Source organism: Salmo salar, chromosome ssa12, assembly GCF_905237065.1.
Source record: "Salmo salar chromosome ssa12, Ssal_v3.1, whole genome shotgun sequence".
NCBI lineage: Eukaryota > Metazoa > Chordata > Actinopteri > Salmoniformes > Salmonidae > Salmo > Salmo salar.
This window is the reverse complement of record NC_059453.1, coordinates 84,929,799-84,946,190: the sequence shown is the minus strand read 5'-3', so window position 1 is coordinate 84,946,190 and position 16,392 is coordinate 84,929,799. Positions and strand designations below refer to the sequence as shown.

General features: G+C 41.2%; 2 protein-coding genes across 3 annotated transcripts; both read right to left on the bottom strand.

Annotated features, from left to right (window-relative positions):
* Positions 1–179: 179 nt before the first annotated feature.
* Positions 180–6,289, bottom strand: LOC106565992 (tumor necrosis factor receptor superfamily member 9). Of its 2 annotated transcripts, none has more exons than XM_014133737.2 (7): positions 5,675–6,289; positions 5,130–5,255; positions 4,554–4,688; positions 4,315–4,402; positions 4,139–4,209; positions 1,250–1,384; positions 180–1,026 (listed from the first exon to the last, which is right to left on the bottom strand). In XM_014133737.2, the coding sequence occupies exons 1-7, from the start codon at positions 5,802–5,804 to the stop codon at positions 971–973; spliced, it is 741 nt and encodes a 246-aa protein (XP_013989212.1). In that variant the 5' UTR covers positions 5,805–6,289; the 3' UTR covers positions 180–970. The 2 variants fall into 2 exon arrangements, with proteins under 2 accessions (XP_013989212.1, XP_013989211.1); XM_014133736.2 differs by having other exon boundaries at positions 180–1,065; positions 5,675–6,284.
* A 5,538-nt stretch (positions 6,290–11,827) lies between these two features.
* Positions 11,828–15,448, bottom strand: LOC106565991 (tumor necrosis factor receptor superfamily member 10C). Its single transcript, XM_014133735.2, has 7 exons — positions 14,236–15,448; positions 13,937–14,050; positions 13,340–13,468; positions 13,180–13,252; positions 12,765–13,012; positions 12,541–12,654; positions 11,828–12,365 (listed from the first exon to the last, which is right to left on the bottom strand). Exons 1-7 carry the CDS (start codon positions 14,333–14,335, stop codon positions 12,274–12,276), a joined length of 870 nt encoding a protein of 289 aa, XP_013989210.1. The 5' UTR covers positions 14,336–15,448; the 3' UTR covers positions 11,828–12,273.
* Positions 15,449–16,392: the final 944 nt, after the last annotated feature.

Here is a 16,392-nt window from a genome sequence, read left to right as displayed (position 1 = left end):
TCTCCCACTGTTCTACTTCTGTCCAGTGTCCACCCTTCCTTCCTTCCTTGCGCACTTTACTATGCTCAATTTTGATCGTTTCTTTCTATCCATCCAATTATGATAGATTTGCGAATACTGTCACAATGTTCAGCAGCCTATCGTGCACTGCTTGATAAAACAAATCACAGATAGACATCTTATAAAAATTGTAATTTATTCTTAAACAAAAAAGTACAGTAATAAGCCTTTTTATGATCTGTACAGGGAAACACCTTTTTAAAGGTCACTTTTTATAGGCTTTCATACCCACTTATAAAATCAAGTGAATCGACACAGTAGCCTACACATTGTTAATGGAACTTACATTAATTTGACATTGATTGCATTGATTTCACTTGTTCAGTTCTTGTTAAAAAAAGAAAGATATCAGGAATTAGAAGATGCCTCTACATGTTTTTGTCATAGCTGAGAGAACAGTTAATGTTCTTCCCTGTGGCTCAGTTGGTAGAGCATGGCATGCGCAATGCCAGGGTTGTGCGTTTGATTCCCACGGGGGGGGCAGTACAACAACAACAAAAAATGCATGAAATGTATGTATTCAATACTGTAAGTCGCTCTGGATAAGAGCGTCTGCTAAATGACTAAAATGTTATCAGTAATTTACATGAGTATTATTATTACTCTTAAGAAATAGTAAAGAAAAAACTGTATTAATTGTGCAAAAAAAGTAAGAAAGGCTGTAGAAATAATAATTAGTGTTGACGAAAGACTGCACAAATGAAGAAAGCAAGCGATAACCAAGATTACAAAATACAGGGGAATTATAGGTGGCTTAGTGCACGTTGTTTCTGTAGAAGACTTGAATTTGTTCACTTGGGACTAGCTGCCATGCTATCTCTGAAATAAAAGCACTCCTGCAACACATGTCAGATCATACAGTGGAGATGCTCTCTATTGACAGCAGACTCTGGCTGGCATGGTCCTTGGTTTAAGCCTGCTGGATGAGCAGGCCGCCACACTCCTCCTTTGACAGCGGGCAGATATCTGAGGAAGCGATGGAAATACTTGTAGCAGGGCAGTTCACTGAGGGAGAAAGGGTTGTGAAAAGGTTGTTTTGAACACGTTACTAATTGAACTTGAACTTTACATCTGAATACTGTAATTAATTTGAGAATACAATGTTGCCTATGCTTTATGTTCCAAAGAATTTCAAAATGACCGACACACAGTGTCAACAACTTAACCTACTCTATAGTAGGCTACTCACTGGCTTTAGGCTTCTTGTGTCTGATTATCCTGATGCAGGGTTGAGTGAGGAACACCAAGAGGGTGCCAGTAAAGAAGAAGGAGCCAATGGCCAGAATCAGCTGAATGGAACTCCCGTCCTCTTTGCGTCCTGTCGCTGATGAACAGTCAAACAATTAGATCTACCCAAATACACTACATAGCCAAAAGTGTGGACTCCCCTTCAAATTAGTGGTTTCGGATATTTCAGCCACACCCGTTGCTGACAGGTGTATAAAATTGAGCACACCACCATGCAATCTCCATAGACAAACATTGGCAGTGGAATGGCCCATACTGAAGAGCTCAGTGACTTTCAACGTGGCACCGTCATAGGATGCCACCTTACCAACAAGTCACTTTGTCAAATTTCTGCCCTGCTAGAGCTGCCCCGGTCAAATGTAAGTGTTTTTATTGTGTAGTGGAAACTTCTAGGAGCAACAACGCTGCAAAGTGGTAGGCGCACAAGCTCACAGAACGGGACCGCCGAGTACTGAAGTGCGTACAGCGTAAAAATCATCTGTCCTCAGTTGCAACACTCACTACCGAGTTCCAAACTGCCGCTGGAAGCAACATCAGCACACAAACTGTTCATCGGGAGCTTCATGAAATGGGTTTCATTGACCGAGCATCCACACACAAGTCTAAGATCAGCATGCGCAATGCCAAGTGTCGGCTGGAGTGGTGTAAAGCTCGCCGCTATTGGACTGTGGAGCAGTGGAAATGTATTCTTTGGAGTGATGAATCACGCTTCACCATCTGGCATTCCGACGGACAAATCTGGGTTTGGCGGATGCCAGGAGAATGCGCTACCTGCCCGACTGGATAGTGCCAACTATACATTTTGGTGGAGGACGAATAATGGTCTGGGGCTGTTTTTCATGGTTTGGGCTAGGCCCCTTAGTTCCAGTAAGGGAAAATCTTAACGCTACAGCATACAATGACATTCTAGATGATTCCATACAGAAAGGTTTGTCGAGATCGGTGTGGAAGAACTTGACTGGCCTGCACAGAGCCGTGACTTCAACCCATTTGAACACCTTTGGGATGAATTGGAACGCCGACTGTGAGCCACATCTAATCGCCCAACATCAGTGCCCGACCTCACTAATGTTCGTGGCTGAAAAGAAGCAAGTCCCTGCAGCAATGTTTCAACATATAGTGGAAAGCTTTCTCAGAAGAGTGGAGGCTTTTATAGCAGCAAAGGGGGGGACGAGCTTCATATTAATACAGCCGCGAGCTGCCCAGTGACACGAGCCTACCAGACGAGCTAAATCACTTCTATGCTCGCTTTGAGGCAAGCAACACTGAGGCATGCATGAGAGCATCAGCTGTTCCGGATGACTGTGTGATCACGCTCTCCGTAGCCGATGTGAGTAAGACCTTTAAACAGGTCAACATTCTCAAGGCTGCGGGGCCAGATGGATTACCAGGACTTGTGCTCCGGGCATGTGCTGACCAACTGGCAGGTGTCTTCACTGACATTTTCAACATGTCCCTGATTGAGTCTGTAATACCAACATGCTTCAAGCAGACCACCATAGTCCCTGTGCCCAAGAACACAAAGCAACCTGCCTAAATGACTACAGACCTGTAGCACTCATGTCCGTAGCCATGAAGTGCTTTGAAAGGCTGGTAATGGCTTACACCAACACCATTATCCCAGAAACCCTAGACCCACTCCAATTTGCATACCGCCCAAACAGATCCACAGATGATGCAATCTCTATTGCACTCCACACTGCCCTTTCCCACCTGGACAAAAGGAACACCTATGTGAGAACGCTATTCATTGACTACAGCTCAGCGTTCAACACCACAGTACCCTCAAAGCTCATCACTAAGCTAAGGAACCTGGGACTAAACACCTCCCTCTGCAACTGGATCCTGGACATCCTGACGGGCCGCCCCCAGGTGGTGAGGGTAGGTAGCAACACATCTGCCACGCTGATCCTCAACACTGGAGCTCCCCAGGGGTGCGTGCTCAGTACCCTCCTGTACTCCCTGTTCACCCACGACTGCATGGCCAGGCACGACTCCAACACCATCATTAAGTTTGCTGACGACACAACAGTTGTCTGATCACCGACAACAAAGAGACAGCCTATAGGGAGGAGGTCAGAGACCTGGCCGGGTGGTGCCAGAATAACAACCTATCCCTCAACATAACCAAGACTAAGGAGATGATTGTGGACTACAGGAAAAGGAGCACCGAGCATGTCCCCATTCTCATCGACGGGGCTGTAGTGGAGCAGGTTGAGAGCTTCAAATTCCTTGGTGTCCACATCAACAACAAATTAGAATGGTCCAAACACACCAAGATAGTCGTGAAGAGGGCACGACAAAGCCTATTCCCCCTCAGGAAACTAAAAAGATTTGGCATGGGTCCTGAGATCCTCAAAAGGTTCTACAGCTGCAACATCGAGAGCATCCTGACCGGTTGCATCACTGCCTGGTATGGCAATTGCTCGGCCTCCGACCGCAAGGCACTTCAGAGGGTAGTGCGTATGGCCCAGTACATCACTGGGGCAAAGCTGCCTGCCATCCAGGACCTCTACACCAGGCGGTGTCAGAGGAAGGCCCTGAAAATTGTCAAAGACCCCAGCCACCCAAGTCATAGACTGTTCTCTCTACTGCCGCATGGCAAGCGGTACCAGAGTGCCAAGTCTAGGACAAAAAGCCTTCTCAACAGTTTTTACCCCCAAGCCATAAGACTCCTGAACAGGTAATCAAATGGCGCACGTGACAAATAATCTTTGATTTGATTTGATGATTTTGGAATTAGATTTTCGACAAGCAGGTGTCCATATACTTAGTATACATTGGAAATTACTTTGGATTGTGATTTGTTTGACTGTATTTGCCAACATACCATGTATGCCACATTTTGAGTTGTGGGTCTTGTTCCCAGGGAAGATCACATCAAGTCCATGTGCACCACACCTGTTGGTGACAAGGTATTACAAGTTACTTTGGAGCCACTAGAAACATTTCTAATGAGCTCTGCTAAAAGTGATATCTGGCTATTTTTCAAAACAGTGTTCTTACTGTGTCAACAGTTTGCAGTGACCATGTTCAGTGTCAGAGTATGTGTTATTAGGACATGGGACACATTTCCAAGTGTACTCCCTGGAACCTGTAAATGGAAAACATACTTCAGGTTAGCAGTGGTATGGACATGCCTGTTGATCACTTCCCAGCATTAAGATGATGTTGTATATTTTGCTGCATTTGTAAACGGAGTCAGTGACAGGTAGTAGAGGAAGGAAAACATATGACAGTCTTACCTGTCCTTTTCAGTTCCTCCCCCTTGCGGCATTTATTTTCCTTTTCACATTTTGAGCAGACGTGGTCTGAGCACAGGAAACCAGAGCCACACGAACAGTTTGCATTTGCGGTTGAGGTGCACATTCTTGTGTAGACTGCCCAGAAAAGAAACGAGAGAAAGCAGACTACCAGGTGAGAGTCTAGTAATTCAGTGGAGACATTTACAAACCATTACATGAATGAACAGTGTGAGCCTCTCTGTGTGCCTGCCCCAACTGCCACCACTTTCCTGTTATGAGTTACTTTGACTATTGAGGGTCGAGCAACAATCTAAGGGTAGAACGCTAATGATTTTTAAGAGCTAGACCAATAGAATGTTTTGTTTATGCCACCTGTCATCCACAGGAAGTTGGTGGCACCTTAACTGGGGAGGACGGGCTTGTGGTAATGGCTAGAGCGTAATAAGTGGAATGGTATCAAATACATCAAACACATGGTTTCCAGGTGTTTGATGCCATTCTATTTGCTCCATTCCAGTCATTATTGTGAGCCGTCCTCCTCTCAGCAGCCTCCTGTGCTGTCATCATAACCCTTACCGTGTTGGCATTTGAGGCATGGTTGACAGTCCTCAAAGCGGTCATTGGAGTCAGAGTAGAAGCCCACTGGGCAGTCACCACAGTCAGTTTGGGTGCTTGCTGTGCATTGCTTCTTCACAAATTTGCCTATGAGCCAGCCAGTCAGAGATCAACTAAATATTAGTTCAGTTATATTCTTACATGAATAAAGTATTTGTCACATTGTGACAAAGAATTACAAGCAATGGATATATATAAACATTTTTAACAAACACAATATAGGGTGCCAACAAAAGATTTACCACAATAATCTCAAGGATTTAAATGTGGAATTAATATGTTATTTACATTTTAGTCATTTAGCAGACGCTCTTATCCAGAGCGACTTACAGTAGTGAACGCATACATTTCATACATTTTTTCTCCGTACTGGTCCCCCATGGGAATCGAACCCACAACCCTGGCGTTGCAAACACCATGCTCTACCAACTGAGCCATTTATGTTTCCATGATCTCCACTCCACTGAGTTGTAGTTAGTTTTTAGCTTCTAACAGGCTAGTCTTACCTGGTGGACAAAGTTCACAACATTTGCCATCTTTCTCATAAGAATCATTGCATTGTTGATCAGCTGCTAAAGCCATAGTCCAAAAATACAGAAGACAGATGACTGTCATATGGATGTACTGAGTGTCCATTGTGTTTAACACATTCTCCTTTCTCCCCCGATTATTTTATGCACTGTATGCAGTGACGTCAGGTATCTCTCTCTGTGTGGGTGCGTGAGTGTGTGGTAAGCAATCTAGGAAGCAAGTGTTTCTGTGATGTTTATCCAGCTGAAGCAATCTATGATATGTATAGTATGAATGATGTGAGTTTGACAGTAGACCTAGGTACATAAGCTGAATGTGTGAGCATCTCTCTCCTTCTCCCAATGTGCTAACTTTTTTTTCTTCCAAAAAATGTATTTGGTATCGGCGTTGCTGGGTTCATTAAAAACTCTGATGGATTTTTGATGTCCTTGGTCTTCTTTATTTTTTAGAGCCTATACATGAGGCCAACTTTTCCATATTATCCTGGAGGCAAACTTACACCGTCTCATTACTTTGCATGAATGATATTGGTGAACTTTAAACAATGCAAAATCATTTGTTAAGCTTCTTTCTATTATGTGGATGAAAGAGCTAGCATGAGCTGAAATCTATGTCCACCTTAAGGTATACAACTGCCCACTGGGCGAAATGGGGGAGAAAAAACTGTGTTGCCCTTACCAGTAAAGACATGCTCCAGTACTTTGTCGACTAACAAAACATTTTTTAACACTAGAACTGCTGGGCCTTGAGGGACCCCCCCCCCCCCCTTCAAGCCAATTATCAGCCTGACTGCAACATTCTAACAGTGTAATTAACCCATGTCATACATGCTATCTCAATAAATAATAATTTGGTTGTGTTTATGAAAACACAAACACCTTCTAAACTTTTTTTTTAGACAGCCTCCTTTCTCATCTCTGTCACTCTTTCATTCCTAACCCACCTATGTTGACTGCATCAGTTGTGAGCCACAGGAACACATCACAACTGTCACAACGCCTCTTCACAGTGACGTCAGCTGCAGATCAGGACCACAGGGAACACGAGGTAGGTGGTTGTGTGGGGCCCTAAATGTCACAATACTATCGTAGGCTACATACACAGCTATAATTCCCCTTATTGAGTCCTCTTCTCAGCCAACAGAGCCATGGCACACACCACTCACTGCTGCCTACAACTAGGATCACACGTCACCTGGTCAACTCTACCCTTTAGTGGTGGAGACCCACTTTTATTTATTTTATAAATGTTTTATTTAACCTTTATTTAACTAGGCATGTCAGTTAAGAACAAATTCTTATTGACAACAACGGCCTACTGGGGAACAGTGGGTTAACTGCCTTGTTCAGGGGCAGAACGACAGATTTTTACCTTGTCAGCTCGGGGATTCGATCCAGCAACCTTTTGGTTACTGGACCAACACTCGAACCACTAGGCTACCGGCCACCCCAAAATTATTCAACTCTATGGTTTAATTAATCTTTGATGTGCTCAGGTATATTGTTACATATACTGGTATATTTTTACAGGGGCGCAACTTTCACTGGAGATGGGGGGGGGACATGTTCCCCCCACATTCTGAAATAGCATTTTTGTCTCCCCCAGTTCATTAATCGGAATGTGATACAAAACGAGGCAACGGTGTGCTTTAGGACCATGAGGACGCCTCTGAGTGGTCGGGTAGGCTGTTTGGAGTGTTTATACAACTGGATAAAAAAAAATGTATAGTGTGTTGTCCCCCCCACTTGTAAAACCAAAGTTGCGCCCCTGTATTTTTATAAGCTCAGGTGTAGTGTTGCAAATACAATAGATTGATTATGCTGATCAAAATGGAATGAGTTACAAAAGTTTTTTACAGGAGTTACACAAACAACATATCTCTGGTCCATGTTTACTGCTCACAGGATATATTTTTATGAAGCCAGTGATGCAACATTTTAACCAGCCTTTGTCAAGTTTCTTATGTTTCTATCATTTTGACCTGTTAAAGTGATTATGAATTTTGACACATTTCTGTAAGTTTAGTTTTTGGTAGAAGCACACGCAGAAACAGAGCCATCATCAGTGTTGCATAGATTAATTATAGAGAGATCCTGATAAACTGCTACAGGGCCTATGTCATAATCCCTCAAAATTCCATAAAGGTATGATAATTCTAATTCCTAATTCTGTGGGTGAAATTCTAACTACTACTGGAAGGTGTGGGCCACCCCCCTAGTCCTTTGGTGAGCTCACAACCGGTCCAGTCCAGTAATGGGATCCTGTGCTATTAAAAATGTTCCATCTATTAGATCAGGGGCGGAAATCCCGGGGGGGACGGGGGGCACACGACCCCCCCATCCTGGGAAAAATATGATTTGTCCCCCCCAATATATCACTGAAACATAACTATGTAATTTAAATAATATTAATAATACGCAATGAAAGCAATTGTGCTGATTATAGACACTTAATAGCGCGTTTTTAAGTTTCAAAAGATTGCGACCCCCCCGCCATTTGCCTCACAATGGTTTGATCCACTGCCAGTTCCTTAGCTTGCTACGTAACTGCCGTGAGGTTCATCCAGTCAATCGCGCACACACACACTAGCTGAATATGCAGAGCTAGCGCGCAAATATTAACTATTAAGCTAGCTAGTACCTATTCCATTTATGTGGCGTCGTCAAAGATGGAATCAGCATGCAGATGATGTAAGTTAGTGCTTCAAAGTGCCTGTGATAAGGTTAGCGATAAACTGAAGTCCAAACTGAACAGAACTACACTCTCTTCTACCATTGTCTTAACCTCTCTAGGGTCGGCGAGACGAAATCGTCCCACCTACGTAACAGCCAGTGGAATCCTGTGGCGCGTTATTCAAATACCTTAGAAATGCTATTACTTCAATTTCTCAAACATATGACTATTTTACACCATTTTAAAGACAAGACTCTCGTTAATCTAACCACACTGTCCGATTTCAAAAAGGCTTTACAACGAAAGCAAAACATTAGATTATGTCAGCAGAGTACCCAGCCAGAAATAATCAGACACCCATTTTTCAAGCTAGCATATAATGTCACATAAACCCAAACCACAGCTAAATGCAGCACTAACCTTTGATGATCTTCATCAGATGACACCCTAGGACATTATGTTATACAATACATGCATGTTTTGTTCAATCAAGTTCATATTTATATCAAAAACCAGCTTTTTACATTAGCATGTGACGTTCAGAACTAGCATACCCCCCGCAAACTTCCGGTGAATTTACAAAAAATTTACTAAATTACTCACGATAAACGTTCACAAAAAGCATAACAATTATTTTAAGAATTATAGATACAGAACTCCTCTATGCACTGGATATGTCCGATTTTAAAATAGCTTTTCGGTGAAAGCACATTTTGCAATATTCTAAGTAGATAGCCCGGCATCACAGGGCTAGCTATTTAGACACCCAGCAAGTTTAGCACTCACCAAAGTCAGATTTACTATAAGAAAAATGTTATTACCTTTGGTGTTCTTCGTCAGAATGCACTCCCAGGACTTCTACTTCAATAACAAATGTTGGTTTGGTCCCAAATAATCCATAGTTATATCCAAACAGCTGCGTTTTGTTTGTGCGTTCAAGACACTATCCGAAAGGGTAAAGAAGGGTGACGAGCACGACGCATTTCGTGACAAAAAAATTCTAAATATTCCATTACCGTACTTCGAAGCATGTCAACCGCTGTTTAAAATCAATTTTTATGCCATTTTTCTCGTAAAAAAGCGATAATATTCCAACCGGGAATCTGCGTTTAGGTAAAAAGACGAAAGAAAATAAAGCATGGGGTCGACTCGTGCACGCGCCTAAGCCCATTGTCCTCTGATCGGCCACTTGCCAAAAGCGCAAATGTGTTTCAGCCTGGGGCTGCCTCGATATCATTCAGCTTTTTCCCGGGCTCTGAGAGCCTATGGGAGCCGTAGGAAGTGTCACGTTACAGCAAAGATCCTCAGTCTTCAATAAACAGAGACAAGAAGAACAAGATCTTGTCAGAGAGGGCACTTCCTGTAAGGAATCTTCTCAGGTTTTTCCCTGCCATATGAGTTCTGTTATACTCACAGACACCATTCAAACAGTTTTAGAAACTTTAGGGTGTTTTCTATCCAAAGCCAATAATTATATGCATATTCTAGTTACTGGGCAGGAGTAGTAACCAGATTAAATCGGGTACGTTTTTTATCCGGCCGTGTAAATACTGCCCCCTACCCCCAACAGGTTAAATATATTTAATGGTCACGTTGCAAAAGCTAAATTGTCGCAAGGGAACTTTTATTTATTTATTTGATTTCACCTTTATTTAACCCGGGTAGCAAAGATTATAGCAAACACCACTGAAACTGAATTGGTGCTTGCTAGCTTTGCAAATTCAGCTATTGTTGGAAGCCAGCCAATATGAAACAAACTATTAAAATTACAAAAAGTTGCAGCATATGTTGTGTAAATGGTGAACTCATACAGCTGTCAACTCTTGTCATTTTAATCCGTTTCACATTTGCTAGCTACCTTTTAGATCGAAGCCCATATAGAATGATTGAAGATGATAGAAGCCCATCTCCTACTGTAAATAACCTACACACAGTGTGTGTAGCCAGCTAGCCAGGTAGAAAAATGGCAGAAAAATAAAAGACGGACATCAGAGTATTTTTCAATACACCAAAACGCATAGTAAGAACCCTAGTAGCCTAATATCTCAAAGACTAGTTGATAAAATGTTCATAAGAAAGAAATTAAATTCTAATGGAAATGTTTCACAATGATGTCATTAGGCAGAGCAGGCAACAGATGGCACACAGACAGCAGAGTTGGGGACAGATATGCAGGGACAGACTGGCAGAGACAGGGAGTCTCAGGTAAGTTTGTTGAGTCTTTGTTTGGCAACATTATGAAAGGTTCTCAATTTTTTTGACTTGTAAAATAGGAACATAATTGGAAAATGCCATGGATACCCCCACTCTCAACTTAAACTGGTGACTGAACTAAGATTTGTTAAAGGCAATGGTATTGCTGTTGTGATTAGTTGTGTAGTTTTGGGTACCGGTAGTTAGGAGTACGGCAAACACCTTATTTCTTTGGTTCCTCAATATACATTTACCATATTACAATGTAGGCTTGTGTTACAGCACTACTTTTGGTGTCCCCCTCAGGAATTGCTCTTGAGAAAATGTAATGTAATTGTCCCCTCCAAAGTGGATATCAGATTTTCGCCCCTGTATTAGATGAGGCTTTAAATCATGACCCTGAGGCTGAATGCATTTAGAAAAAAGGTTAAGGCTAACATGTTATTTTTTCGGTAACCTCAAGCCCAAATCAGTCTTATTAGTGGCCGATGTAGAATGAAATGGTTTTGATCGCCCATCACTCATTTTCCATCCTATTATGCACACAATATCCCTTCATTTTGTAAAACTACATATCTCCTACGACCACAGTAATGAACATTGCTGAGATATGTGAAAAGTGATGATAAAAAAAAGATAAAGTGGAACCTATCAGAACATGAAAAGTGATCAACAACATAAGATCTCGCTCACGATGGCAGCCTCTGTCTTTGACTTGATGGTTTCGATTGAAAACGTGAGTGGAAGTCATACAGACTGGGTGGAAGTATCTCTCTCATTGAAAATAAGTAACAGACCTATAGCCTATCCACTGGGGGAAGACCCTACCCAGTCAGTAATGTACTGATTCTTCTTTCTATACATCCTGATACTTCTGTTCTTGCTGGGTCTTAGTTTATGTAAATGTCTCAACTCCTAAGAATGTGCATATTGACATTTGGATCTGTCACGCGGAATGACGCTGGAGAGACGAAGCAGGTACGGGGAGTAAAACATTTAATTATAACGGACAGAGACGAGACAGCGTCAGGAAACAGAAACTAAGACAAGAAACAATCAATGCAGCAGCAGGGAATAGAGCAAGGGAACAGACAAATATAGGGGAGGAAATGAACATGTGATAAGTGAGTCCAGGTGAGTCCAATAACGCTGATGCGAGTGACGAGGGAAGGGAGGTGTGCGTGATGGAAGACAGGAGTGCGTGATGCAGTGTAATCGCGCCAGGGGAAGGGAAGAGCGGGAGCAGACGTGACAGGATCATGTAAAATGTGAAAAAGTTTATTTGCAAAGACATAAACAACCACAACATTTAACACAATACACATTTTACAATATGTTGCCACATTATTTTGCCACCATAGCATTGTTTTCACATAATCTCCCCTGCAAATCTAACCAGACACCTGAAGGAACAGGAAGTAGTGTTTATCATTATTTTGTCAGAAGCCCATTTGTGAAAATAACATAATATCTAGATCCCCTAGCGCAGCCGAGAACAATGCTATTGTTGACAAATAGATCGAAAACAAAGTAATGTCTAAAATTATTTTCCATAATAACAGAATACATGAGAATCAAATATTGACCATATTTTAGAATTTTCAAACACTGTTTAAAGTTGTTTCTGGTTTAAAAGAGTGGCATTGAGAATAACTGCAACATTTTGACAATATGAATAGTTTGACAGACAGCTAGCCAGGTATCTCTATCATGGCTCCCCCAAGCTTGGTTGTTTTACCAGGGAAGAGGAACTGCTGTCTCCACTTTCTTCAACTGGCCTCCGGCACATTGAGTCCTGAGCTAGGGTAGAACAATAGAGTCAGAGTATACAAACAAAACAACACACAGATGACATTTCAGATTCAAGAGCCCATCAAGCTCAAATAACTACAACGCACATAATAGCTAATGAAAATAACGTAACACTTCTCATAACGATTGTGTGACTTATAGTTTCCCTAACAGTTGCACATACATGTTCTGACAGCTGGCTTCTTGTGGTTCTTGATGCAAGGAATGATGATCAGTTTGCAGGTCACAGTGGTAAGTAGAAAAGTAAGCAGCAGGACAGTTCCCATGAGTGTCATTACTGGAAGACAGAAATAAGGCATTATTCATATAAAGCTATACAATGATCAATTGTAACACAAAGTTTTACATGAATGTATGTCAAGGACGAGAGTCAAGAACAGCATTTACCTTGGCCAAAATCTGCCGTTGAGAACTTGGGACTTTTGGTCACCTTGATAGTGGGGGCTGGTGTTAAGGTGGGGACATCAGGATGAGGGGATGACCTTTGGCTCTGGATCAATGACTTAGAAAAGGTCTGGATGGAGCCAGATGAAGTGGTGTGTGTGGAGGAGAGGGTCTTCCCCTCTGGCTCTGAATTGTCATTACAGATCACATCTGATGTCGCATTTCCCGGAATCCTCACCCCACTCCTACACCTAAGACACAAGCAGATACACAGCCATGAGTCAGACTGCCTTAAAAATGCTTTGAAATCAATTGCAGAGGATGACAAAAAGTCCAACATTGTATTGTAAATGTAAGGAGATTGCTTGATACTTTAGCAAATAGCAAAAAATTGACAAATGCTAGTTAATTTACATACTCTCGCCATTTCACACATTTAGAGTCCAATTTGGTGGTAAAGGATCCCTCCTCACATTCACGGCATATTAATCCTGAGGTGAGAAATGATATAATGCCAGTTAATTACATTTACTAATCAATCCATTAAAAAGCATCAGTATTACATGCTCCAGCTTTACCTGATGTATCCAGCCCAGACCCCTTGGCACACTTGCATATCGAAGACTCATCGTTCCTTCTAATGAATCCTGTACGACACTGACATATAGCATTGGAAGTCTTTGTGCACTCTGATATAAATTCACTGTCTGAATAAAAAACAAAGATATTATAGTTTATTGATACAAACAAACAAACGTGTCTGTGGGTTACACTGGCATATTGTATGGCTATTTGTATTCAAATCAAATGTATTTATAAAGCCCTTCTTACATCAGCTGATATCTCAAAGTGCTATACAGAAACCCAGCCTAAAACCCCAAACAGAAAGCAATGCAGGTGTAGAAGCACAGTGGCTAGGAAAAACTCCCTAGAAAGGCCAGAACCTAGGAAGAAACCTAGAGAGGAACCAGGCTATGAGGGGTGGCCAGTCCTCTTCTGGCTGTGCCGGGTGGAGATTATAACAGAACATGGCCAAGATGTTCAAATGTTCATAGTATTCAACTCAAGATTTGGTGTGGGATCATTTTACAGATACTATTTTCTGTCAACAGGTAATTTGTTTACAACATGTATTAATACTGATTGTAACTTCTTACTACATGATTATAACTTACTCTCAAGGCAGAAGGTGCAGGGTTCACATTGCTGAGAGCGATTTGGTCCTGCCTGGTATTGCCTTTCAGGGCATGGGTCACACAATCCTTCTTTCCGTCTACTTATCATCTCACCTTGATAATATCATTCACATTATTGTCCTTGTACTGTAATTGTTGTTAACATTGGACTCATTTCACATTAGAAGTAACTTTAATAGTATCAATGGCAAAGAAAATGTATTCAAGATATATCTACATTCATTGTACATTACAGAGTAATGTAGTAATGTAGTAGTAATTAATAACTCATACTTTACCTTTTTTGCATTCGAAAATTGCCTCCACTGCATTTAAAAATCCTTTACAAGTGAATACACATAAATAGATGAGCACCCAGAATTTAGACAGGATCATCATATAACTTTCGCTATAGAAAAGAGCACGGCTGTCTGTGAACCTGTACAGGGGGGATTTAAAACTAAAGGAAAACCACTATGGTGTTGAATCCTCACTTATATATGATCTACAGCTTAGGTGACATATATATATTGATGTGGTGTAGTTCAGCTGTACCATGTGCACGTTTAACATTGTGTGATGAATCATATGATTTCCTGTTCCTCTTTAGTTATCCCCGCCCCAAGAGTGGTAAAAAAATTTGAATCCTCATTCCTTTCAACTGAAAATACTCTGTCATTCAAGGTTCATTATATTTCCTTGACATAACACCCAAATAAACTGATCACTTCCACTCATATTAATGCAGTTTCCTTTTATGTTTCTGAGAGGTACAGTAGGTACGACATGCTATGTGTACTGAACCCCAGCGTAACTCCCACCTTCTCCTTGCCTTAATGTGTAAAGCGTTCAACATTCAAGATTAGTTGAGATGTAGAAATAGAATGTATTGTGTTTTACTGACAACATAATATATTGTTTTTGTGGATAAGAAAGTATTTTATTGTTCTTGCATAGTATATCACCTCCCCCTACTATGTTTGCTTCTCATTAGGTCCACTAAAAGTGAAACTTCTATGTTGTTTTGTGATGACTCATTGTTGTTCACTATTCTATATCATATGTGCTATAGTTGACATTTTGGCATGAAAAAGAACCAGAAACATTGCATCTTCAGAAATCTATTTTACATCATTTCCATTCCTACCCTCTGCAAAACACTCCATGACGATTCTACTGCGTGGTGATGTAGGCATTGAGTAAGATTACTCTCTACATGGGGATCCTATGTATTCTATACCACATCTAACAGACTCACGGAGAGACAAATACTTTTTTTCACACAGAAGTACTGTGGTATCATCATTGTGTTAAAGTAATGGGCTGATCAAAGCGATACATCTTGAGTGCCGATAATACAATGTTATCTGGTATGACTAGAAGGGAGTGATGTTCACATTTATTTTAACATTGTTCCATGGTGATATAATTAAACAAAAAGGCACAAGGGGGTGTGATATATGGCCAATATACAACGGCTAAGGGCTGTTCTTCTGCATGACGCAACTCGGAGTGCCTGGATACAGCCCTTAGCTATGCTATATTGGCCATATACCACAAACCCCCGAGGTTCCTTATTGCTATTATAAACTGGTTACCAATGTAACTAGAGCAGTAAAAATGAACATTTTGTCATACCTGTGGTATACGGTCTGATATACCTCGACTGTCAGCCAATCAGCATTCAGGCTCAAACCACCCAGTTTAAAAGGCTCTTTATGATGAGGCTCTCAAGAAAAAAATATATACAGTATGTCTCCGGAGAGGTGGAGTAGCATATGTCAGAAAGTTATCATTATTATTAGCAAAGATTTTGGAAAAAGATGGCTTCTGCAGAAATAAATGCCAGGGACTTTGGGCCTATTAATGGAAACTGTTTAAACATGTTTTGCCACTAAGAAGTTCAGGTGGTGTCGGTGCTTTGATTGCTATTACAGATAGAAACACATCTCTTGCTAATCTGCAAGATAGGTTACAACCACGCAACTTCCTCTGGGGAGGGAGAACACTCAACAATGTTTTGGTTTCCTCTCCCTATCATCTGCCAGCCATTGTTACATTTATGATGTTAATGTACGATTAGCAGCAGATAGAGCACACATATGCCATCAATCAAACATCCATACAGGAAAATCTCAAATATAACATGGCACCAAAATATAGAGAATTGCAATTTTGTGGTTTGACATCTTAATTGCTCACCTCAAAGCTACAAACAAAATGAAATGAACAAAAAGTAGAAACAGAGGTGTGGGGCTATACAGTATATCCTTGGGATAAAAAAAACACTACCCATTGACTCTTGATAAATACTTATGAATTCAATAGTTATAACATATACACATACCTATATTGTAAATGCCATATGCATTTACAGCTGGCTTATCCTATCATAAAGCAAAATGCAAGGTTGTAGGTAGTTTGTTTCTATTGTCAATCGAGTGAACAAAGTACAC

Excerpts from the sequence above, each read along its gene's own strand:
- LOC106565992 (XM_014133736.2), bottom strand. The coding sequence starts at position 5,804 with ATGGACACTCAGTACATCCATATGACAGTCATCTGTCTTCTGTATTTT. Across the intron at positions 4,403-4,553 it reads GGAGGAACTGAAAAGGACAG|GTTCCAGGGAGTACACTTGG; the intron begins GTAAGACTGTCA and ends TTCCATTTACAG. Across the intron at positions 1,066-1,249 it reads ACACAAGAAGCCTAAAGCCA|TGAACTGCCCTGCTACAAGT; the intron begins GTGAGTAGCCTA and ends TTTCTCCCTCAG.
- LOC106565991 (XM_014133735.2), bottom strand. The coding sequence starts at position 14,335 with ATGATGATCCTGTCTAAATTCTGGGTGCTCATCTATTTATGTGTATTC. Across the intron at positions 13,469-13,936 it reads CTGCACCTTCTGCCTTGAGA|ACAGTGAATTTATATCAGAG; the intron begins GTAAGTTATAAT and ends TTTTTTATTCAG. Across the intron at positions 12,655-12,764 it reads AACGGCAGATTTTGGCCAAG|TAATGACACTCATGGGAACT; the intron begins GTAAATGCTGTT and ends TCTGTCTTCCAG.